The following is a 24,228-nucleotide window of genomic DNA, read 5'->3' as shown; positions in this document are numbered from 1 at the left end:
TTGTTAATTATACTGCATAAAACCACTACTGGCCTAGTTTTACTTTAGACTTCAGGAGATGGATGTGTTTATGAGTTCAAATAATTGCAGACAAAATTTTGCACCTGCAGTTATGGTTGCCTGCAGTTCAGTTCAGTTTAAGTATCTACATCATTGATTGCATCTGTAAGTTAAAAACATCTAAGTAACCTAAATTACAAGCACAAATAATTGCAGGTGCAAAACTCATACAAACACAAAATGATCTCTAAATGTTGGTCTTCATTGTGAGTTATTCACTGTATCATGAACCTAGATTCCTCTGGGAGAGTCACTAATCTGTATAATGACACTGAAAGCCTCTTGAATCTCATATTTAACTAGCAGATGGGAAAGAATACATGGCGTCATGTAACTCCCTAGGGATTATGCATGTGGATATTGAAGAGTATAACTTATTCCAATGAAGGCTAACATTAACTTGCAATCAAAAATTTCCTTCCTGAGCCACATTTTTTTCTGATGGAATTAAAACAACTTAATGTTGTATTTTTATGAAGTCACAACCAATTTAAGTAGAACACATTCCCAGGGTAAGCACAGAAATTTTGCTCATCTCATGACTTTTTATTTAATGTATCACAGCATCACTTTAACACAGAGAAATGCTGTCACTCTTTTCCAGAAAACACATCTAATTATCCTCTGTGTGATTTTTTCTTTTTTTGTCAGATACAGGTTTCTAAGCTCATCTCCTAAAAGATATATTTTTTTTGCTCTGGTATCAAAATTAAAAATCATTTTCTTGCATTCTTTAGCTTCAATAGACATAGGTGTGGAGCTACTTTAAAAAGTGACTGCTTCCTGTTGTACCAGTTGCGGCAGTACTGTTGGCAAAAGGGGAAAAAAACCCGTAAATTCTCTTCTAGTGTTTGAACAACTAAAACTCCTTCTGAACAAATGAAACATTCTGCCAATCCTGACAATCCAAAATGCAATGAAGAATTTTTCTGTTTCAGAAGCTCTAGGCAAAGCTGTTTTGGCATGTCCGTAGCTTGTTCCTCTTGCAAACAAAGGGGCAGCTAGAGGGAAAGTCTTTGGGGGAAGAAATGCTGTCAGTTGTAAGAAATGAGACATGCAGACCCATTCTACAGCCTGGCTAGTGATTACATGCAGGTAATTTTTAAGAGCCTAAACCAGCTGCCAGTGATAATAACACTGCCATTTGCACTGATTTCAACAGGAAATACATCAAACAGACCAGCTTAAGGCTTCTCAGAAGCATGGGCCAAACTGGAATTTTGTTCATTGGTGTTGGGGCCAGAGCAGAGGAAAGTGCTCGGAAGGCAGAGGCAGCGGTGGCAGGAGCCCAGAGCAAGCTCTGCTGGGCTGGCAGCAGGGCAGCAGCAGCAGGGCAGCAGCAGCAGGGCAGCAGCAGAGGTGCTGCAGCTGGCAAGGCCCTGCCTCGCTGCCTGCCAGCTCCCACCACACTCCCAGGCAGCCCCATCACTCCCTGGAAGCATTGCCAGCCCTGCTTCACAGGCCCTCAGCAGTTACAGGGTAAGGAGCAGAGGTGTGAGCCTATCTACATTTTTAAAAATCCCATATAATTACTTCACATTAATCTATTAGACAGGCAGTACACAGTAACAATGTACCACTTAAATAACTAATTTATAATCATCCTTAGGGATAAAAATCCAGAACAAGATGTCCTTTTTCCACCCTTGGGAAACAGTTTAAGCTTTGTTGTGTGTTACAATGCAAGGCTATATCTTTACCTTCCTAGATTATTTTTTCTTTACTTGCGTATAGCAAAACACAGAAAGCATGTGAGAAATATGTAAATAGTATATCAAAGTAAAAAAGTATAAAATACCATCATTTGAATGGAAATAAATTTTAACAAATATTCCTTTTTTAATTCTCACTTTTTTTACTGCCCCAGACAAAAGCAAGAAAGGAAAAAGTTCCATCTTCCAGTTTCTTGAGGGGTTTATATTTAGGCGTGTCCTGTAACTCATATAAATTCAGAGTGCATCTTAGAAAGCCAAAAAATTAGCAAGGGTTTTGACCAAGAGATTGGGAGGTGGTTAAAACTCATGGAAGAAAGACTCATTTCTCAGTAAGAATAACAGTCACATGGATGATGGATCATAATAACTGCATAATCTGACCCACATGCAGTAAATACAGTGATGACTGTCATTTTGAATAAGTGAGAGGGATTGATGCTGATTATTAATCCATTTCTTGGCCAGTCTGATTGCTTCTGAGCCAGCTTCTCCACTGTTAGTACTTTCCTGAAGCATCTTAATAGCTTTCACCGACAGCCTCTTCCTTTTTACCCAGTCGCTTTTCATGCAGTGTGTTGTCCTAACTTATTTGACAGATTTCTTTCATTAATTGGTCTGCTTCTAGTATTCCTATAGCCAGAGGCTTGGTCTCTTTTAGTATGTAGTGTAAGAGTGTTACTACAGGCACAGGCTCACACATAATTCTGTTTTGCTTGCTGCAAAAAATATTTATGTTTTTCCCTAATTCCGAGTGTTGCAATGAAAGCTTTGTAAAAAAAAAAAAAAAAAAAAAAAAAAAAAAAAGAAAAGTTAAATATAATATGAAAATAAGGAAATAAGGACCTAGTACTTAGTGCCAGTGTCTGAAATGGCAGATATCTGTATACCAGACACAGAATGAATAGAGAAATATATTTGCATAATAGAAATTCAGAAGCCAGCCTAGCTAACTGTGTTATTGATAGATTCATATGGGGTTCCTGTAGAGATGTGTATTTAACATTTGCAGTAGGATAATATACATAACATACTTCACAAGAAAAAAAATTCTTTTTGGAGTGCAAGAGTGTCCAAGCCTGATTTTCTGTGAATGTGTCCAACCTTTAATATCTTTTCAAGTCTGCTGAACTCTGTGCCAGTTGTCCCAGAATGACACTCAGCCTTCCCTACAACATACCTCCTCAGCTGGGGAAATAGCTGTAAATGCTGGGATTGAGGGTGAACTACCTGTGTGAACTGGTTAGTGGCTTGCAGCTCTCAAAATAAATGCCTAAATATAAGACCCTTATTCTCAGTGGTAGGTACTAATTTGTGCCTGCCTTCACTAAGCACTTGCTTGTTTTTCCACAACTTCTGGGAATTTAAAATCTTTTAGATATCCAGCTAGGTCAACACAAAGTTATGTTATAGTTATGTTAAAGTAACATTGCCCTGTGTCCAATTATTTATTTTCTATTAGTAATAAATTCATAACATGCTACATAGCATGAAAATGAAAGGTACCTTTTCCCTGATATAAATTAAATTTTAGGTAAACTTAATTATATTTAGACATACTTTCTTCCTCTTTTTGAACAACACCCGGCTTTTTAACCAATCATGTCTTCACAATTCCTTCCCTTTGTTTAAACCTTTCATAAAATCTGAAAGTTGTGCATTTGTTTCATGCAACTGATGTGGTCATGAAAGCCAGGTCTTTTATTTATACTTGGGATAATGCAGAGGTAATGAAAGCAGAATTGGACCTAAGAGGTTTTTTGTTTCAATTATAAAACAATGTGGGTAAGTGCCTTGGGTTTGACAGCACCAAAAGAAAGGGAATATTGTGCTTATGCCTTCAATCAGCTTTATTAGATCCTTAAAGGGAAAATTATGTGAAAGGCAGAGGAAGAAAACAACAAGCTAAGCAAGATCGCAATTTCAGTATAATTCGGAGAAAATAACTGATTTAGGTTGGTCTTCTTGCCAGGGTGAATGACTCAAGGCTTCCAAACAAGAAATGGAAACCAGAAGGATAGGGAAAGCCTGCAAGAACAAATTGAGAAGATGTGATTGACTGTAATGTTTCAAAATCAACTGCTGCAAAGATGAGTTTGGGCTCTTGCCCAGAATACAATTGAATGGTGATGTTCATTTAGACCCTTAATGCTGAAACAAAATAAGATGTAGCTGTGTTTCTGTTAGAAATTTATTTGTTCTTTCCAGTGTCTCTAGCTGGGGATATGATGTCATCTCCTCTTTCTTCTATCAGACCCTGCAGTGATTGCTGTTGCTGCTGTTTCATAATTTTTCTGAACACTAGTTTTTTGAAGGAGGCTTGAGTCCAGGTGATAATATCTCTCAAATGTGAAATGTCATCATTGTTCATTGAAAAAATTTGAAAAAATTTCATACTCTGTGAGCAAATAGGCTAACTCAATTGGCCAAGCAAAGCAGAAGGATAAGATTGTTGTGTGTGTGTGTGTGTGTGTGTGTGTACTTTTTGACTGGCAAAGCCAGTCAAGTTTCTGTTACTATCATGCTAGTTTTTTTAATTAAGTAAATGGTTCATTCTGCAAAGATTGAAAAAACTCTCTTTAATGGGTACAATTTGTAAAATGTTATTTGTAAAAGTTGTGGGCAACTGCTTGTCCTCCACCTCAGGCACAGGAGGTTCTAAAAGCGACTACACTTTATGCAAAAAATTAGTCAGTTGACAATAGGCAGTGATGGGATGGCATTGTCTTCTACTTCCTCTTTTCATTTATTCCTTTCATCTTACTGGCTGTGCTTACTAACCTTTTTTCTGTTTCTATTTCAAATCAGGAAGGGAAAAAAACCCTAAACCACAGCTCATAATTAAATACTGAGCTAGCTCTTACCATGTTTACTGAACTACATATTGCATATATGGATGTATATCCTCAAAGTTTCATGTGTTTTTAGATTTCTAAACTTAATGTGTTCCATAGGAATAGACCTTAACTCCTTCTTGTCTGTTTTCCATGAAGAGATTTGCTTCCAAAGAGAAAGGAGGAGCAAAGCAGTGAAAGCCACTAATGTGGCTATGAAATCCTTCACATTTTAGGGATTCATAGAGCCATGAGTATGGTTACTCAGCTCTGCAGATTCTCCTGGTTCACAGTAGAGGTTCCTCCAGCAGAAAGTCTTCAGTGTCAGCCTTACAATAAGCAGATCAGCCTGACATTAGGTGCACAGTGGTATCTTTGCACACCGATTTCTGCTGCAGTGTGGCTGCTCCTGGTACAGTCCTTAAAAGAGGACTTCAAACCAGGAGCCCTGAGGGAGGGTGGAGTTACAGCAGCTCTGAGGGAGCAATGGAGCCAAGCAAAGCACCTGGGCTGCTGTGAACCACGAGGAACACAATGGGAATAAACAGGGCTCAGCTGGGGCCACCTCAAACGTTTGCACGTGAGTGAGGAAGTTTCTGTGAGGAGCCTGCACACCAGGGCACACAACATGGGACACAAACATGAGGAACTGGAGATCTGTGTGCAGCTGCAGGGGTAGGATCTTATCAGGATCGAAGGGATGCAGCGAATGCACCGAGTGCTGCTGTGGAGGGATACAGGCTGCTCAGGAAGGGCTGGCCAGGAAGACAACTGCAGTGCATGGAGCTCTGCCTGAAGTTGAATGATGAGAAGACATGGACATAACATTAGGAGTTCAGTTGAAGGACAACTAAAATGATTAAAGGACTGGAGCACCTTTCACATGAGAAAAGACTGAGAGATGCAGAACTGCCTGGAGGAGAGAAGGCTCAGAGGGGAATCTGGAAGTACCTAAAGGAAAGGTCTCAGTGACAGGACCAGAGGCAATGGGCATAAAGTGAAGCACAAGGGGGTCCGTATGAACATCAGGAATGTGTTCATTTTTACTATGAGGGTAACTAAGCACTGGCACAGGCTGCCCAGAGCATTTGAAGTATCTCCTTCCTTTAAGGGTAGTCATTCTTTGGAGATACTCAGAAGCTATCTGGACATGGTCCTGGACAACTGGCTCTAGGTTGCCCTTCCTGAGCAAAGGGTTGGGTCAGATGATCTCAAGAGGTCCCTTTCATCATCAACTTTTCTGTGATTCAGAAGCAATGGATAACTGCTTTTCATATTTTTAGTTCCCGTTTCTTTAGAACTTTCAAATAATCCACTGCCTGGTCTAATGGTGGCCTGAATCACTGGTATTTCAATGTTGACTTGTGGTTTAATGCCGGATTGCTCTTTAGGAGCTGCTACCTGCCTTACAATATTGCTAAGATGACAAATTTGCTCTCAAATTCCTGGTATATCCTTTCTACATTCTCTCTGAAAAGTTTTCTCTAAGATCCCCAGAGACTGTGGAAATGTTACAAGGCTTATAAATCCAATAGCTGCATTCATTTTGAATATACAAAAAGGCAACCTGGAAAAGGAACCTGTTGTGCTGTGTAAGGCTGGGTAATGCTGCAGCATATTTTTTAAACTTATTTGTTATTCTATACTGCATATTTCTCTGCTTAGGCATCTCCTACTAATGAAAAAATCCAGACCGAGTCTCAGTTTTTGTAGTGAGAGCTACACCAGTGAGTAAAGCAGTGGAGGACATTAATTCTCCAATTCCAATCATGTGGAGGAGTAGAAATTGCAAGCAGGATGCCTGTTGTAGATATGCTTGCAGGAGTTTAGACTGAGCTGAAAGGAAGAAAGTGTTTACAGGGATCTGTGTTCTTGTAGCTGATCCTACTTGGACCTCAGTTTCAGTTTGAACTCACATTAAAATGTATGAATCACCTTCTTTAAGGTATTTCACATTTAAATTGCTTGCTGAATCAGCAATATGTTCTGTATATGTATGAACCATTGAAGATTAAAATGGGCCCAGCACTAAGAATAAAGACCAAGACCAGACTGGATGGGGCTCAGAGTAACCTGGTCTAGTGGAAGATTCCCTGCTTATGGCAGGCAGGTTGAAACTAAATTATTTTTAAGGTCACTTCCAACCAAACCATTCTGTGTATCTATGATTGTACGATTCTATGGATCCATTATATTTATATTGTTATTTCCATATCTATAAGTATCTGTAGGTATATCCATATCTATATTAATAGATACATAAATTTGTATTTGTATGTTTATATTTGGGAAGTAAGACTTTGGAAAAATTTAAACATCTGATGACAAGTAAATTCCTTAATCCCCTACTTTTCAGTATTTTGTCATTAAGCCATCATTATGTTAAATGCTCAAAGTGTCCTTTTGCTGTGGACTGGAGCTCAAACATTGCTTTCTTCAGAGTAAGGATATGCCCAACCCAGAGTATATTACAAGGCCTAAATTACTTTATTTATGTTGGGGAAGCCCAAGCAGAGAACTCCAAAGAAGTGTTTGAAGAAGGATGGGCAAAATGGTATAGCATTTGTAGTATTTTAAATTCACATGGGGAATATGAATTTCATTGTTTTCTTTTGACATCTAGAGATCAACTGTAGGAGAATCTATTGATGTCATGTCTCTTACACACTCTGCAAAAATATTTCAAATATGAGGCTCCTTTAGAAAGGTGAATCATCATATTCCAACATCACAACCTTACGACATTTTTTAAAACACAAATGCTTTACTTTAGGTAAGTTTTGTGTTTGTAGACAGAATCCTCTTACAGTCCTGAATAAATGTGTATACATTCTGAAGATGGACAAATTGTAGGATATGTAGGCTAACAAAATGTAGGATCTTGTTGGCTAACAAGATAACTTACGACCTTAAGCTAAGACAGGAACAACACAAATTAGATATTGAAAAACTTTCTTCTTCATTGTTAAGGTGGTCAGGCATTGGAATAGTTTGCCCATAAATGTGGTGGAGTCACCATCCCTGGAGGTGGTGACCATTCTATGATTCTTCTTGGTGATTCCATTAAATTCCTTTCTGAACTCTCACCATGCACTATCCAGGTTAGTGTGCAGACCTAGCAGACAAGGACCGTGTCTATTTCTACTCCATGTGGGGATTTTGAAAACTACTTGTCATTTAAAGCATTCCCAAGAGCCAGCATTGTGTATCTACACTGGCCTTATAAGCAGAGCTCAGGCTGCCTGAAAATGCCAAGTGTGCTGGCATGCAGCAGGTTGTAGATAGATAGATATAGAGATATAGATACACACATACATATACAGTGACAAGATACTGCCCAAATGTTTTTTCCCAGATGAAATACATACATTCTGTCATGGATCTCTGAATGGGTAACTTGGGTTAAAACTAAGTTGCTAAATGAAAAATACATTTCAAGACATGTTTAAAACTAAACTTCAAAATATGTCTCAGCTAGCATCTGAATATGAGCAAGAAGTGTTTTTGTATGCAACTTGCTGAAGTCACAGTTTTTTACAATCCTATATTTTGTGATTTTGTGACTTAAATTTCTGATGTAAGCATTGCTGTGGTAAGCAAATTAAAACAATGAAATAATGCTTCTTTTTCATTGTCAAAAATGTCCCTCACCTTTTAAATAGAATGTCTTGTATTTCAGAAAAAAGTTGATTGAATTTTTATGTATTTATTGCTGATTTCTTTATATCGTCTCACCAGTACATGATATATTTGGTAGTACATTAGTTGTTTAGCAAGTAAGCATAGAGTATCATTATTTGTCTGAATGCCTGGAAATGCTGAAAGTTTAATTGCTTTACTCAAAAATGAAAATAGAATTGGCAGTATGGTATTGATATATTTTTTATCCATATGAAAATAATTTCTTTTTTTTTTTTCTTCAATAGATTACTTGGCTTCTACAAAGGAATACTTCCTCCCATTTTGGCTGAGACACCTAAAAGGGCAGTGAAGGTAAAAACCCCATGCTTCCTCCTTTAAAAGTATAACTAGGGACAGTGGCAGCTGTAAAACATTTTATTTCTCCCCCACTGACTGAGATTAGAATCTTAAACTTATTTGGCATATTAATCCTCTGATTTTTACTAGGAGGAAAGTTTCCTGTTGATAACACAATAAAAACTGTCCTTGATTAAGAAGTGTAGGATAAGGCTCGTAAACATTAAGCTAATTTTGACCCGTGTATCAAATGATACTGAAAAAAAAGGTTGCAATTATTTTATATTGTCAGAATTAATAAAATATTTAAGTTATATTTTAGCCTCATAAGTGCCTCCGGTTTACATATTTTGTTTTACTGAAAATGCCTAGCAACTTGCAAAACAACTAACAGCTTAATAAATTAACACAAGGAGCCATTAAAGAAGCCACTAATAAGTACTTATTTAGTAGGTTTGAAGTGCTGCCCAGGTTTTTTTGTGCTCCAAATGGCACTCTGCTCATTATTCTATCTTTTTAAGAGATTGAAGATGGTAATGGGTGCAACTCCTCATTGTGCAAAACGTTTTACTCCAGCTCTCTTACAGTTATAGATGCTAGCCTATCAAAGTATATTTTCTGTCAAATGCTGATCTGATTTTCTTTTATTATCCTTTATTTTGATTTGTAGAACAGGATTTTAGTAACATTCCTAAGCAAAATACTTCAATACATCAATTTTTTCAGTTGAGCCATTCAACCTTTCTAATTAAAACCTATCTATTAAGCACATCATTCTAAAGTTCTAAATCTATCAAAGCAGCCATTGTGTTAAGAGCAAATGTATCTTAGTCTTTTACTTCAGGACTTTGAAGTTTCCATAGTTGCAACAAATGTGTCTAAAAGCAGTTATTATACAGAATGTCTTGATTTTCCTTTCTTTCTTTTTGTTGTTTCTTTCTAAAAAGGCTGCATATGATTCTGGTCCTTAGTCTGCAATTAATCATTCACATTCCAATTCCTTTACAGAGGAATAATATTTGTATAAAGTGACAGGATGTGACCTCGTAACAGAATCCTAAAGGAGTTCTGGTAATGTCATCTTCTTGTTTGCACTGGCATTTTAGATACAAGTGACATATGTCACTTATCTCAAAATTCTTTAATTAAACCAGGAAAACTAAAGTCCTATTTGCAGTCCCACTGCAAAGTGGCAGTGAAGAATAGATGGATAGTATTTAGAAGATTCCTAATAATTCATTTTCTTCATATTGTGATGCTTCCTCTGTCTCTCCATTTAATTTCATTTGAAACAGAATAAAGTAAATCTGACTGTGCTTTTTAGATTCCAGCATGTATTAGTTAAAATACTAACCCATTTGATTTCTCCTACCATTTTCAGTCATTCATAAACTTCAAATCACTTTCCTTTACTCAAATTTATTAAATTGGCTTAAACCCCATGATGTTCAATATAATTGTACAATCATAAAAAGATTTTCATTTGGGAAGGATCTCTGATAAAAGCAGAGCTGACTTCATGGTTACATCAGGATGTTCAGATGCCTTGTCTAGTTGAGTTCTGAAATCTTAAAGAATTGAGACTCCAGCCTCTCTGTGCTTGTCCTCCAGTCCTTAATTTTTTTACTGTGAAGAATTTTCCCTTATATCCAGTCCAAATCCTCCTGTTGCAACCTTTGTGTATTGCCTCTCATGCTTCTGTTGCTGGCCTCTGAGAAAGTCTGACTTTTCTGTATAAAATTTGAATGGTGGAAAACAGAACTTGAATCACCTTAGTTTTCTTGTCTCCAGGCTAAACAGACTCAGTTCTCTCAAACTCTTTTACATCAAGAACTTCTGGCTCCTTTAATGTCTTACTTGTCCTCTCTTTGTGGGATGCTCTCTACCTAGTTCTTGGACATCTAAGTGAGAGCTGAGTTTTCTGCAAACATGAGAATCAAGCTTAAATGTTAAACATGAGAGGGTTTTAATTTAAAAGTTGAATTCTTTTATTACTTACAATATTCTTTTAAATTTGCTGCTGCTCCAAGGACATCAGGATAACTTTTTTGAGACATCAGCTGTATTCTACATTAGAAGAATTCAGTGAGAGAACAGGGCTGATCAATAATGTAAGAGCCTGTATAATGGAACAGTTCACTGTGAGATGTCATAGGCCAGTACAATTTTTAAGATCCAAAGTGGAATTTGTACCCACGCTTTGACCTGAAGAGAATCCAACTTATCTCAAATTTCCATTAACCTTATTTGGCTATGACCCCAAAGGAAAAATCATTGCTTTCTTCGGCCCACCCTCCAACCTTTATTCTTCTAATAGTTTTCCTCATTGAAACAAGCCTCAAACTGTCCCTTCCTGACTGCCTAAATGACTGGTGAGATTTAGAGGAAGACTACATTCAGACCAATGATTCTGAGATTTGAGAAAGCACAAAAGGAAAAGAGGCATTTTCTAGGTTCCAGTAGCTTCTTTTTATGTTTGTAATGAAGTTTTTTGAAAGTTTCTAGTTACAGTGCCATAAAAGTGAGTAGAGAATAGACAAGCAAGATTTTGTACCATGAAGAAATGTACTTATGCTGCTGGAATATTCTATTTATCTGGTGTAGTAAAATTCTATTTATCTTGCAAGTAAAAATAAAGCTATTAAAATGAAGTTATTTAGCCCCAGTTTTTCAGTTAAGTGTTGAAGATAAAGCTTCATTTTTAGTCAACTATGTTCCCATGTCTGTCTTACTATTTCTTTTTTTCTCCCTTTTTATTTCCCTTCTAAAAAGAAAGCTGGTATTTCTGGAAGATGAAAAGTCAGAGTTTATAACTTTCTGTTAGATTGAACTTGGAGGAAAGAAATGATGGTGCCAATACAATGGTTAACAGATGAACTTTTGGGGCAAATTTATATTGCTCATGTGTTCCCAGACATCTTGTTTCAAGCATATATTTTTATCTTAGCATTATTGAGACATCTGGTAAGTACTTTGGCTATTTTCTGTGTAACTTCAATTAAAGTGTATCTTTGCCAGATGGACAATATTGGTTACTATATACACAAAAGCATGTTTTAAATACGCTTATTCTGAGAAACTTTTTTGCACAAAGCTATTAACTTAATGCAACTGTAGAGGAAAAGACAAATTATGCTGTGTTTTTAAAAACATTTTAGGTGGATGTATATAAAGTCATATGACACAGTATGAAATCGTTCTTTTTTGAAAAATTGTATGTATACTAGCCAGTCTAGTACACCCAGCAACATTTATATTAAATTTTATTGCTAGTGATTTTTTTTCTTTTAAAAATTATTTAAAGCATAGTTATTATTAAGTAGTTATTTTATTTATGACTCTAGGAAGCTATTGATTTTAAGGTAACATTTTAAAGACCAAAAAAATTGCTGGGTAATGTAATTCTGCCTTTATTACAACTATTTTACAGATCTGTAACACTATGGAAAACATTAAGGAATACCAGAAATTCCATTAAAGGTTAAGAGGGTAACAATGACTAGAAAGATGCTGGAGAGAGAATAAAGCAAATTTTATCACAATAAGAAATTAATTTAGTTCAGTGAAGCAGCTTACCCTCCCACTTTGTTAGACCTCTATTATACCTTCAAAAAGATAGAGCTAGAGTTTAAGTAACACTTCTCTCTTTTTTGATTTTTTGTCAAGGCCAATGCAAAAATTTTAAACATATTTGCAAGATGCTTGCAAGGTTAATGTTCAATCCTTACACTCTTTGGAAGGTAGTCAAAATCTGCATCCCAGTTCTAGGACCTTTTCTGCAAAATGATATAATAATCCCAGCTGAGGATATAAAAAAATATCTGTCCAGTGACCAGAGTATCAGCCCATCAGTTTCCAGAATTTAACAACCCAATTTTGCTTGTGTATACATATTCCCTCTTGCTTTAAGGCAGTGGCATTATTAACACATTTACACCCAATTCTCAGATGGTTTTGGTATGATTCCAGTGACTTTTCATTTGAAGCAGGTCTTGATTGAAAAATTTCATTGATTTTGCCATAGGACAAGGTTCTAAACAAGTTCAAATGAAAATGTGGTGCTTATTACTTATGTTCCTGTACACGTGATTTATGGAATGGCTGTTTTGTTCTGATAGGTCTGTAGTACTGAACCGTGAGGGACAGAGCTTGTCTTCTTTGGCTGAGACTCAGCACAGGCCACACAGTCTTTCTCTCTTGTCTTAAAAACTCTATTTCCTTATGTTTCTTATGATTCCCACATCTCCATTGGCCTCATTGCTTGTTGCCTTCCTCTTGTGGTGAAACAGCTTGGTTGTCTCATGCATCAGCAGATGCTGTGTGGAGGGATTGTAGTCCCCTCTGTGGCCACAGAATTCACCAACTTTCCAAGGATCCCATCTTCATCTGAACCAGTTTGCTCTGAACTAATCACATGTCACAGGCCAACATTGGAAAGCAGATGGAAAGTTACAAGTTCTGGCTATTTACTTTTGCTAGACTGGGATGTGACAGCTCTTGTACTTGGAGATATGAACCTGCACTGATGCAGTCTTGGTGGAACTGTAACAGGTTTTTGTTCTTCATTCCCATCATACCAGACATGCTGTGTAAAAGCCACTTTATTTTGCATGCAAAGATGTGAATGTTTCTTAGACAGATTACAGGGCTCACAAATAGCAAGCTGTGGTTAGAGACCTTGTGTTGTTCCGTGTGTGAAAACTATGTGGAATAACACCTCCAATGTTTCTGGTGTTACCCAGAATTCAGATACCCACTCTTTTTAGCCCACAATTTCTGCCACCCTCGTGCTAGAGGATCATTTTCACTGCACTCACATCTGTCTTTTGTGATAGCAACTAGACTGTTTTTCCAGTGACTTCAGTAAAATGTTTGCAGAATATGAATTTAAGACACTATGGGGTTTGTTCTGTAATCTCCTTCATAAACTTATCAAACTCTCCCGTTCACAACATAAAGATTTTTCCCCCATTTTTCTTATTGGAAGACTGTTTCAAGATTCTTTTAGTTGCAAGAAAGCTTCATCAGCTCTCCAGTCACATTCTACTTATATTTTGCTTTTACACCTAGTTTCTTTGTGTTACTTATCTTGTGTTACATTCTCTTGCAGCATCTCTTTTGCTAAACTAAACAAGGAAAACAGTCATTCTCCTTCAGTCTTCATTCTTAAAGCAATCTCTAAGTTCTCCTTAATGGTCCTGGTAGCCCTGTTTTGAATATGATGTAATCTGAGTTGGTTTTTAAAGAGTAACCTAGATTGTGTGCTGTATTTCAGAGGGAACCCTCCCAATAATTTGTAAAATGTCACATATACTCTTTCTCTAGAGTATAAGTTGACCCATGCATCTTAGACTTCCACAGACAAGGAGCTGGGCAGCAAAAGTCTGTTTGCCTGTGCCAACAGGAGCTTCCTCCTGGCTTCAGTGCAGTCAGAGTTATTCCACACCTTCTTCTTGGGAGAACAAATCCACTCATTTATTATGCTTTGATTTTTATAAGAATTCAGAGAAGTTATTCTTAAAATTAATGGGTTTGGATGTCAAGACATGGTAGGTTGCAAAGTGAGCCTTTGCAAATGCCTTTCACCATGTTGGTGCAGGTGAAGCTGATTTTACTTTTTTCTGGAGATTCAAACACCCATGAGCACAGCTTTCGAGACATCCTCTAAGGGATTGCAGATGCTCAGAATATTGAAGTGCCACTGTTTGAAAGCAGACGATTGAGTGAAAGATTTCTTTGTAAAGAGAGAACAGGAAAAGAAATGTACCTGTTGACAGTAGAAAATTATAAAAATGGCAGACTTTCTATCTTCAAAATACACAGTTATATCTCTCTGATGAGAAGCAGACTAGTGTTTGAGAAATGCAAAAGCAATTGCATCACATTACACTAAGGATGTGGGGGTGATTTCTTGGGAAGATTGTAATATCTGCTACTACATTTACATTATTATATGAAAGTTAATGCCAGAGGAAAAGTTCATGCATTTAAATTGGTCTTAAATGATGTAAGTGAACTCTTAGATAAAGCCTTATTGAATTGCACTTATGCTGCTATTATGCATGACACACTAATAAAATCAGTTCTGAAGCCTGATTGTCTACTCTTGCACATCTAACACTGCTACAGAAAGTGTGAAATAAAAGTGGCTTACGTTTATTTTGCAGAACTGTGTGCAGCTGCTCAGGATATGAGGTAGTGAAACTCCATTGTAGTCTGCTTTTTACTAATTTGTATAAGTAACTAATAATCTTTTTCAATTCAATTTCAATCTATCTTCTATTCACAGTTTTTTACCTTTGAACAATACAAGAAGCTTCTGGGATATGCATCACTGCCACCAGGGCTGGTATGTATGGATACAGAACTTTGTGTTCTGATATAATATGTGTCAGCTGAACAGTCTGTCTCATCTGCTTCCTCCCACAGAAGAAGCCCAAAATTAAAAGGTCCAGCTCAATCCAGAGTTTTTAAAAACAGACCTGTCCCTTGATAATAAAATATTGATAAGAATATATGAAAATTGATAAATTATATTTTATATCAAATGTCCTCAAAATAATTCCCTACAAGATCTCAACATTCATGAACACGGATAACAACAGCCACCATGGAAGAGAATGTATAAGCTTGTCATTCTTAATTCTTATGAAATAACAAAAAAGTTGAACATTATCAATATTTATTTATTCATGTCGTCATGTATAGTTTAACACTTCAACCTCACAGTGCTATTCTCCAAGGCACAGTACAACTATAGCAAACATAGAGATCTCAGACTTATTTTAAAAAATTTATAAAAGAAACAATTATTGCTAAGAAATTGCTACTTCCTTTGAAGTCCTTTGCTACTTCCTTGGTTTAAAAACAAAATGCAGGTCGTACATATACACAGAAATGTTTTAATGCTAAGATGTTGCTTGCACGTGTAATCTGCATTCTCATGTGTAGATCTTAATTCTGCCATTGTGCATTAGGACTAAAATTCTTTTTATAAGAGCTACTGCTTCTTGTGGTGTAAGAACATAAATCATAGTAAATATCTATTTTTCATGATGATGACATCACAAATTTAGGAAACGATCTTTTTAAGGTTGTGCTATAAAGATTTTGGCTATTTCAAGTCTCTTTTAAAGAGTATTGCTTCCAGTTACATCTCCCTTTAATTGCAGTAAGTGAAAGGTCATGGAATTCTATTAACCGGGTTAAAGCAAGTCTCCTCTTCCTCTTAGTCATTCGACTGTCCCTATAGCTGTTTGCAGTCTCTCCTATTTTATCTGGTATTTTTCAGCAGTAGTCATCCTTAGGTGTATATAGAGAGACTGATACTTGTTCTCTAGCAAGTGGAAAGAACAGAATTGAAGGTTCTGTGGTACCCCAGCACTTTTTTTTGAAGGGGGGGAAATAGGCTGAAAACTTATAAACATGCTATTGCATGTTTACAGGCTGCCCAAAAGCTGCTGTGATTCATAAAACAGATGCAGCAATGCTTAGAAGAATCAGAAATTCCTCATACTTTTTGGTGCAGTACTATTATTATAGAGGCATTTTTGGTCCTAAGGTAGTAAGGGAAAAAGAAGACTAAGGGGGATTCTGGTCTAAACCAGGCAGAATGTTTCTATGTACCTCAACAGACCTCATATCAAGGCAATATTTATTATTAAAAGACAGGTGTATACATTATCATCATCTTCCTACTGGCTTCCATCTCATGGTTGATGATGAAATGTTCCCATCTTACTGGAAAATTCTATTTGTTGGTAACACAATCTTCTCCAAAGGCAAAAAGGACTGGTGTTTGCCTCCACCCCTCTAACTTTTCGTTCCTGTCTTTCTTGAGCTCTCAGGAGTCCCTGCTCAAATCCCTCTGCATTAAGTAAGTTTTTTCTCACTATTGTTTTTTCCCTTACTATTGCTTCTTTGAATTTCAGCAAATGGATTCATTATAATGTATTTTGGTCCTGGGACTTTTTTTCAGCACCTAGAGAGTTTGGAGATGTTAAGTGAAGGCAATAAATGTGTAAAGTGATCATTAAACTTAACCTCTCTGAATTTTCTCAATTGACCTAAATATTTTAATACTATTTTTTGTTTTAAAAAATCTTAAAATGTTCTGCCATGATGGAAAGCAAAGCAGTGAGTATTTCTATATCTATGACTGAAATGCCACCAGCTTCTAAGTAAATGGAGTTAATTCATCCTTGCAATGAATGCTGACATTTCCCCATGTGCCACTCACTCCCATTTCAACCTTTCTAGGATTTTTAACTACTAGGTGAACATTCTACTTGTGCAGTTTGCTTAAGTGCTGAACAATTTTAGTTTTTAACATGTGTTTTTAAGTTAATATGTTAGCGTTATGTGCTTAATGCTCAGTTCAGGGGTTTTATTTTTTCCAGTGCTGCATAACTACACTTAAATTTGTGTTATTATTCTGAGTCCACCCAAAGATAACATGAGGACATTCTTTTGCCAGTTTTTCCATGTTTGCACAATCACTTGGTACCATATTTTCCCTTCCAGCTGAAAAGAGAATACATGGACTTGAAGTGCTACAATATTTTGTTTTGATTGTTTTGGAATATGGTTTATGGCTATTGTCATATTGTCTTCATGAACTGTCAGCATCTATCAAGGGCTAAAGTTGTTTAGCAATAGAATACTGCTGCATTACTGTAGTCTTGCAGTTTGCATTGTGTCCCTCAGTTTCACAATCTGATGTAGAGGAAGTATTACTCCTTAATACTCAATTTTCATTTGAACTGTCCTAGGCATTTGCAGTTGCTGGCTTGGGATCTGGGTTGACAGAGGCAGTTGTGGTTAACCCGTTTGAAGTAGTGAAGGTTACCTTACAGACCAATCAGAATGCTTTCACAGAGGTAGGAAAACTGCTTCCTTCTCCTTTTTCCATTTTATTGGGCATATTGCATTTTGAGGTTCATATTTAGAGCAGAATGTCTGTAATATATTCTTGGATGCAAATGATTTCCCCACTAGCTCAATAGTAGTGGAAGAGACCCAACAGCCAATGCCCTCGGGTATGCAGAGATGCCTGCAGTGTTATCAGAGGCATCAGCAGCTCCCCTGTAAATATTCTGTGCCTGAAATGCACCTTCATCCTTCCTGAGCAGCCAGCAACCCAGCACTGTGAGGAATTGCTCTACAGGAGTGCAAACCTGAGCCCCTTGGACACAGCACACTTACCCCAGCAAGCTCCAGATTTCAAGTGAGCACTGGAGGTTAGCATAAAACACCACGGCCCTGTGCCCTAGACAGAGTCCAGCTGCTGTACTTTATGCAATGTTTCTTGGATGAAATTACTTACAAGACTTCACTTTTATTAGCACAAACTGGAAAATTGTTATATAACAAGTACATTGATAATTTAAATTCTTGCCCAACTTCAGAGTTTTGTTATTCAAATATTGTTTCGTCCAAAGGAGTAATTGTACAAAACATTGGCCACGATTCTGGGTACTGCTGAAAGGGGGAAAATATTAAACTGGAAAACAGTGATTCATGAAAATCAAGTGTTCTCAGGAATGCACTAGCTTCTATTAATTTTAATGCAGAACATGTTCCAGGATAAAGGGAAGGAAGGCAGTAATGAAGTTCCTTTTTCCTTTTCTCATTTATTAAAAATAACAATTGTCAAACCATCTTTTTCAAAATATTTTGAGGAATCAGCTGTACCATGGTAGAAGTGCCAAATCACATAAGCATTCACATGAAAATGTTAGCTGAATCCCTGATGGGACCTGATTTTTGCATATTCTACTATTAAGTTTTGACTGAGTTAATACTTGCATGCCTTGTAGCACTCATCTGCACAAATTGAACAGTTTTGGGGGGCGCTCAGTAAAGAGATTTATGTCCCGGCCATTTACATAATCTGTTGGGGCCAAACTCCTCAGGTACAGTCTGGAAAAATACAGCTACAGATTTCCACATGTCATAGAGTAACTGGTACCTACTCCATAACTCATCCAGAAAAGCACTTTCTTCCAGAATAAATTTTAAAATGTTTGGTATACTTCTGTTCAATTCTCAATGCATATGAAAGATGTGTTTATTTGCTGCAAGTCTCCAGTCTAGACATTTTTTAAACTTGGGCAGCAAAGCCACTGAACAGATAAATAACGCAGAGCAGGAGTTTAGGATCCTGGAAGAAGAGAGACTGAAAGTAGGAAAAAGCAATGTGTGAGGGGATCTGTCTCTCAAGAAGATGATGTGATAAAAATTATTAACTGTTACTCCTCCAGCAGTAGTAAACAGATATTCTGGACCTTTCTGTTTCACAGTTGTGAAGATGTAATTATCCTAGCTTAAAAATAGCTTTTAAGTATAAACAAACCACCATTGTATTTTGAACAAACTATTCCTTGTAAAGTTGAAAAGGACCAGTGTATCCTTTAACTTCATACATTTTAATTTTTTCCCTACTGCAAAATTTATAAACCACCCCAAAGCCTGGAGTGGTTTAGTTTGTATATTTTAGCCAATTATTTTCTTTTGTTACAGCACCCCTTCCTTGCTGACTTTCAGAATAATACAATAATTGAACTGTAGCTGTCCAAAAGCATTCTGAGTTGTTTTTGTTGAGGTGAATGTTCTCTAATTTAATTTAAATGCAAAATTTCACAAAATCCAAATAATAGTATATTATCATACAAATAAAATTGTGACAGAATGGTATTTGGACCCTACTAGAAACCAAGTTTACATTGAAAATATCAACTACTTGCTCTAGGGAAAAAAATCCACGCAAAATTAAGTTCTTAAATCACGAAGATTGTTCTATCACAGACATGTTAATTTTTAATATACCTTTCCAAAGCGTTAGAATTTCAAAATTTGCTGTAAATTAGAAAAAGCTCCAGTGACTTAATACCTTGATATCAAGTTCTCATTAAGAAAATGTTAAAGAACATTCCACAATAAAGCATGTAAACTCAAGCCCATTGGAAGAAGCATGTCCAGAGGTTATATTATACAGCACAAGGCATTACCATGCACTGTTTTTCTAAAAGGTTTAAGTAAACTGTGTACCTATCCCATTGTGGAGCTTTCATACTACATGATGAAACCTAATGCAATTCACATATTTCTTTGACTATTGTATAGAAATAATAAATATATCTTGTTTAAAAGGAACAAGGAAGAGCATGAGCACATACACTCACACCCAGACTCCAGCACACCCCCAAAGCAAATATTCACACCCTGCAGTGACAGCTGAATTGTTCTGTGGTAGCAGATCATCTTTCCAGGGTTGAGAGATTTAAAGAGGAAGGCCACTACAAATCACGTATCAGCCCTTTTGTAAAGTGGATTGCTGTGGGTAAAAATAATGGTGGCTTTTTGTTAAAGTAGACTGCAAGAAGTCCAGCACCATGTTGTTTGGTTTTCCTTTTTTTTATCCTTTCCCTGTAGCCTTGGATAACTCACTGTCTATAGAAGCTGGTGTGATGAATAAAATCTTCTCACCTGACATAAGAGTTATGATTAATTAAACAAATACATTTTTCTGCTTTATGATGAGAAGAATCTGACTCCAGATTCCACTGCATAGGTCTATATTAAGTAAGAGTCAACAGCTGTGTGAAGTGCATTAACTCCAGGTGTTTTTACAATAAATTCCTCTGCCTAAGGTCCTTCCATCATCAATGATGAACCGCAGACCTTCTATGGCTTCACCAGTTGACATGATGACACCTCCTTTGGTAAAAGGGAAGTGCTGCCAAAGGGAGTCCTCTTTGTTACTATAGGGCTGAAAAGGGAAGTCAGGTGTAGACATTGCAGGTGTCTATATTTGGGCTTATTAATCCCATCTCAGGTGTTCAGCGAGTGTGAGGCTTCGCCTCTGAGGCATGAGTAAATCCATACTCAAGACAAGGGATACCAGGAGATACCTTGATATTGAAGGTTGCAGTATTATTTCTTAAAGATCTAATGTCCATTTTTGGAGCACAAAAAAGGATGTCATTGCTAGTACCCATGTTTTGCATTTCCATTTTAGAATAGATTCTGACTTGAAATCTTGGGAGCAGATAGAAAAGTAAACTCCAGTATAATATATGCAGAGCATTAGCAGGATAATATTAGTTGCAAAATATGAAAAAAAAACCAAAATGAATCTTTGTATTAAAGATTAAACTCATCAGTCACCTAAATAATCAGTTATATGCTGTGTCAGATATAGTAGCATCATTTGGCTGATGCTGTGGATCTACCACAGTGATATTTTGAAATGGAAAGCTATTAAACAAATAAGTATATTGAAATTAGTGGTATTCACAGTGGTGTAGTCAAAATTCTTCTATATTTTCATGTTTGAACCTCCTAGTGGAAGTCATGTTTTGCCTTTCTAATTATAGATTTGGTTACCCAGAGCTTTATGGCTTTATGGCTTTTTTTGGCTTTCTACTCTGGAGAAAGCCAAACTCTATTCACCAACTTTTTGAAAGTAATGTTTCTATAAAGCTGCTAAAAAATGTAAAATATTCAGAAGGGGAATAGCTAATTCTGAATATCATAGTATATTCAAAAAAAGTTCAAAGGTGCATGTAAGTCAGGCAGATTCTGTCTGATATGAGACAGTTTCTTCCTTTTTGTCTTTTGTGAAATGAAAATCTGTTACAGTACTACTGTTTTACAGTACTCAAGTCCTGCTTTCATCTTATTCTGCGATCAGAAAAATGAGGAATCTTTTTTTAATTAAAGTTGTGTTTTTTATTGGTCACAGGAAAAGGAAAATAACAAATACGGTGATACTTAATATAAAATTATAAGAATTGGCAGCACTGTGTTTGTCAACAGCATGGAAATTATGCTATGTTTATTGTTTTCTTTTTGTAAAGATGATCTCTTCCCTCTTTTGCTTAACTTGTGTAGCAACCATCTAGCTTTGTTCAAGCTCAGCAGATCATTAAAACCGGTGGTCTGGGCTCCCAAGGACTCAACAAAGGCCTCACTGCAACACTGGGCCGTCACGGAGTGTTTAACATGGTTTACTTTGGATTCTACTTCAATGTGAAAAACATTCTTCCAGTCAATAAAGTAAGTTCTTCATACAATGCAATAGACAATCAGAAAAGAAGTTTGACATTTTTATTCACACTATTTTTTTGTGCAAAGCTGTGGTATTTAGTGATCAACACTGACTAACCTAGCTCTGTTTTGCAGAAATCCATAGCAATTTAATGGAAGCAAATTAAGGACTCAATCTTCTCACTTTTTAAGCAAAGCTGAGTGTAGTCATATTTGAATTATCATTTTTATGAATTCCCCTTTATAGCATGGTAGCAGTGCAAAAAGGCAGCAAATGAGATACAGACATGTTGTGCTTATGTTGGGTATGTATGCAATTTTTTTTGTGGAAAACTGGCCTAGAAGAGAAAAATCAGTTTCTAGAAATTCTGTCAGTACTCACATAGGGGCTAACCTTGCAGAGGTGGCTGAGCTGCAGGATTTAGGTTATTTTGGCCAGGCACAGGACCTATTTACTCAAAAGAGAGTTCAACCTAGTATTAAAGGATGACAGGGAAGTTTCATCCTTATGGGAAAGAGGCAGTCCAAAAGAGGATGTAAAGGGTCTTGCACAGAGACTTTATATCTTTTTTAATTAAAGAAAAAATCATTATAGCTGTAATTTCACTTAAAGAAGTTTTGATAGTCCTATATTACTTTAAATAACAAAGGAAGCAAACATTCCCTTTACAACAAAAGGAAATTTTACAAATGAAAACGTGGTAATATCAGCAACTTTTGAAATGACTGTGTGAGAAACAACTAATGGTTTATTAATGATTCCAGTATGCTACTTATTGAAGTCTGTTTTCACTAATGTGATTTTTAGATGATGACAGTTAAACAGTCACAGGTGTAATATGCAGTGATATACATGTAAGAAGGTGCAATTCACATCAAAAGGGATCGGTTTCTATTCCCATATGAAGTAACACCTCTTTTTTTTTCTGCACTTCTGAGTAGCCTGGTATTTTTGTTGGCAGCGTTGTGTAAATGGAGAAAACCTCCACTTCTTATTTGCAGATTATTACAGTAAATTGAATTGTTCAAGAGCAGCTGACCCACAAGTTTCTACAAGTTCCTTACAGTGTATCTAAGCATATTTTACAGCGCACTTTAGTCACACATTCTAAAACTCAAGGCGCAGGAACAGCTTGTTACTAAGATAGGAGTAAACACTTTTGTGTTGATCAAAAGATTAAAAAATTATAATTACTATGCAGAAAATTCAGGAAAATATGCAGGTAAGGACAGAGGCTAGTGTGTAGCTTCTATGGGAATCATGGGAAATGTTCTTGCATAGGAATTGAACAGTAAGCATGTTGAACAGTAAACATGGCATAAGCATGCTTTCCTAGCCTTTCAGATTTTAAAAAATAGGAAACAAGTATTACATTATTAGAAAGATTCAAAGCTTTATGATCTAAAGGAAATTGGTTCTTTATACAGATTTTGTATGATGCAGAAAAATTTTAACATCTACAACATGGGTTTAAATATATGTAGAAAGCAAAAGGGAAATAACTTCAATGTCAGCTGGTGACCCAGCTGCCCTCAAATATTAGCAAAATGAAAAGGCAATTTAATCAGTGTAGGATTAACTGCAAAAAAAGTGGGTTTGCCTGATGCTTAACCACTGCACAGTGCCTTACATGGTGGCTTGCACAGTGGCTACATCTGTGCTGGTACATGGAGTGGCAATGCTGAAACTGAGCTGCCTGTGCTGTTAGGCATTGCCTGGCACAGCTCTGGCCCTGGCCAGCCAGCACAGTGCCTGGGTGTGGCTTAGGAGCCAGTGAAGGCAAGGAACCCTTCCTCATGGGCTGGCTTCAGGCAGCCAGTCTGCTTTGAGTGGTGACAGCGTTCTATAGTGCTGATAAAGCTAAGAGCACTCCCCAGGCCAGCCAGTGTCAGTGCCATAGACAGTCTGTACAGAGACATTCAGCCAATAATTCTGATCAAACTTCCATTAAAATCAATGCAAAACTCACCCTGAATTTAGGAAGACATAGATCAGGCTTCATCTGGCTGATGCTAGCCAACATTATGTCTCAGGTAGTTACATGCATTGCATTTCACTTCAGTGACTGCTAAATGGAAGTATTTGACAATAATTTATGACCTGTAACAAATCTCTTCTGTCAGTAGGCAGGTACTAGAGGCTTAGAGATATCAAACCTGTGCAAGGAATTTGGTAGAAGCTGGTTTGCAGTTAGTCTGAAAAATACTTAACAGTTGTTAATTTGTCTAGATTTCTCACATACTTGATTTAATTACAAAATCTGGTTTGTTAACTTTGTATATTTTGCCAGAAAAGAAAGTCTTAAAGCCAGTCTTGTAATATTGACAAATATATAAAAATGATAATGTACAAAAATTGTGAAATTAGAATACTACACTAATGAAATAATTTTGACTATTTGCTGTCCACCATCTGTAACATAAGTGGAAAAATATATTAAAATATCTGAATGAGCCTTTTAGCTGTCAGCTAAACTGTGCATTAAATTTGCATCCCAGTTAGGGATGTTTGCTGCCTATTTTGCCAAAAACAATAAATCTTGTAGGTTGAGTGGTCAAATGATATCAATGACATGTGTGGGTTGTAAATGTCC

At 36.6% G+C, this 24,228-nt stretch overlaps 1 protein-coding gene across 1 annotated transcript in view; it reads left to right on the top strand.

The window, feature by feature from the left end:
- The window catches only part of SLC25A21 (solute carrier family 25 member 21), a 232,391-nt gene that overhangs the window by 202,082 nt on the left and 6,081 nt on the right, over positions 1-24,228 (top strand). The window contains exons 4-7 of the mRNA XM_054276096.1: positions 8,533-8,599; positions 14,874-14,933; positions 17,356-17,463; positions 21,479-21,643. Of these exons, the coding sequence (XP_054132071.1) occupies positions 8,533-8,599; positions 14,874-14,933; positions 17,356-17,463; positions 21,479-21,643 (400 nt within the window). The remainder of the gene's footprint in view (positions 1-8,532; positions 8,600-14,873; positions 14,934-17,355; positions 17,464-21,478; positions 21,644-24,228) is intronic.

This window comes from Melozone crissalis, unplaced genomic scaffold (assembly GCF_028551555.1).
Source record: "Melozone crissalis strain CALT ecotype California unplaced genomic scaffold, PUWL_Pcris_2 ptg000018l_1, whole genome shotgun sequence".
NCBI lineage: Eukaryota > Metazoa > Chordata > Aves > Passeriformes > Passerellidae > Melozone > Melozone crissalis.
This window is presented reverse-complemented; position numbering and strand designations above follow the sequence as displayed.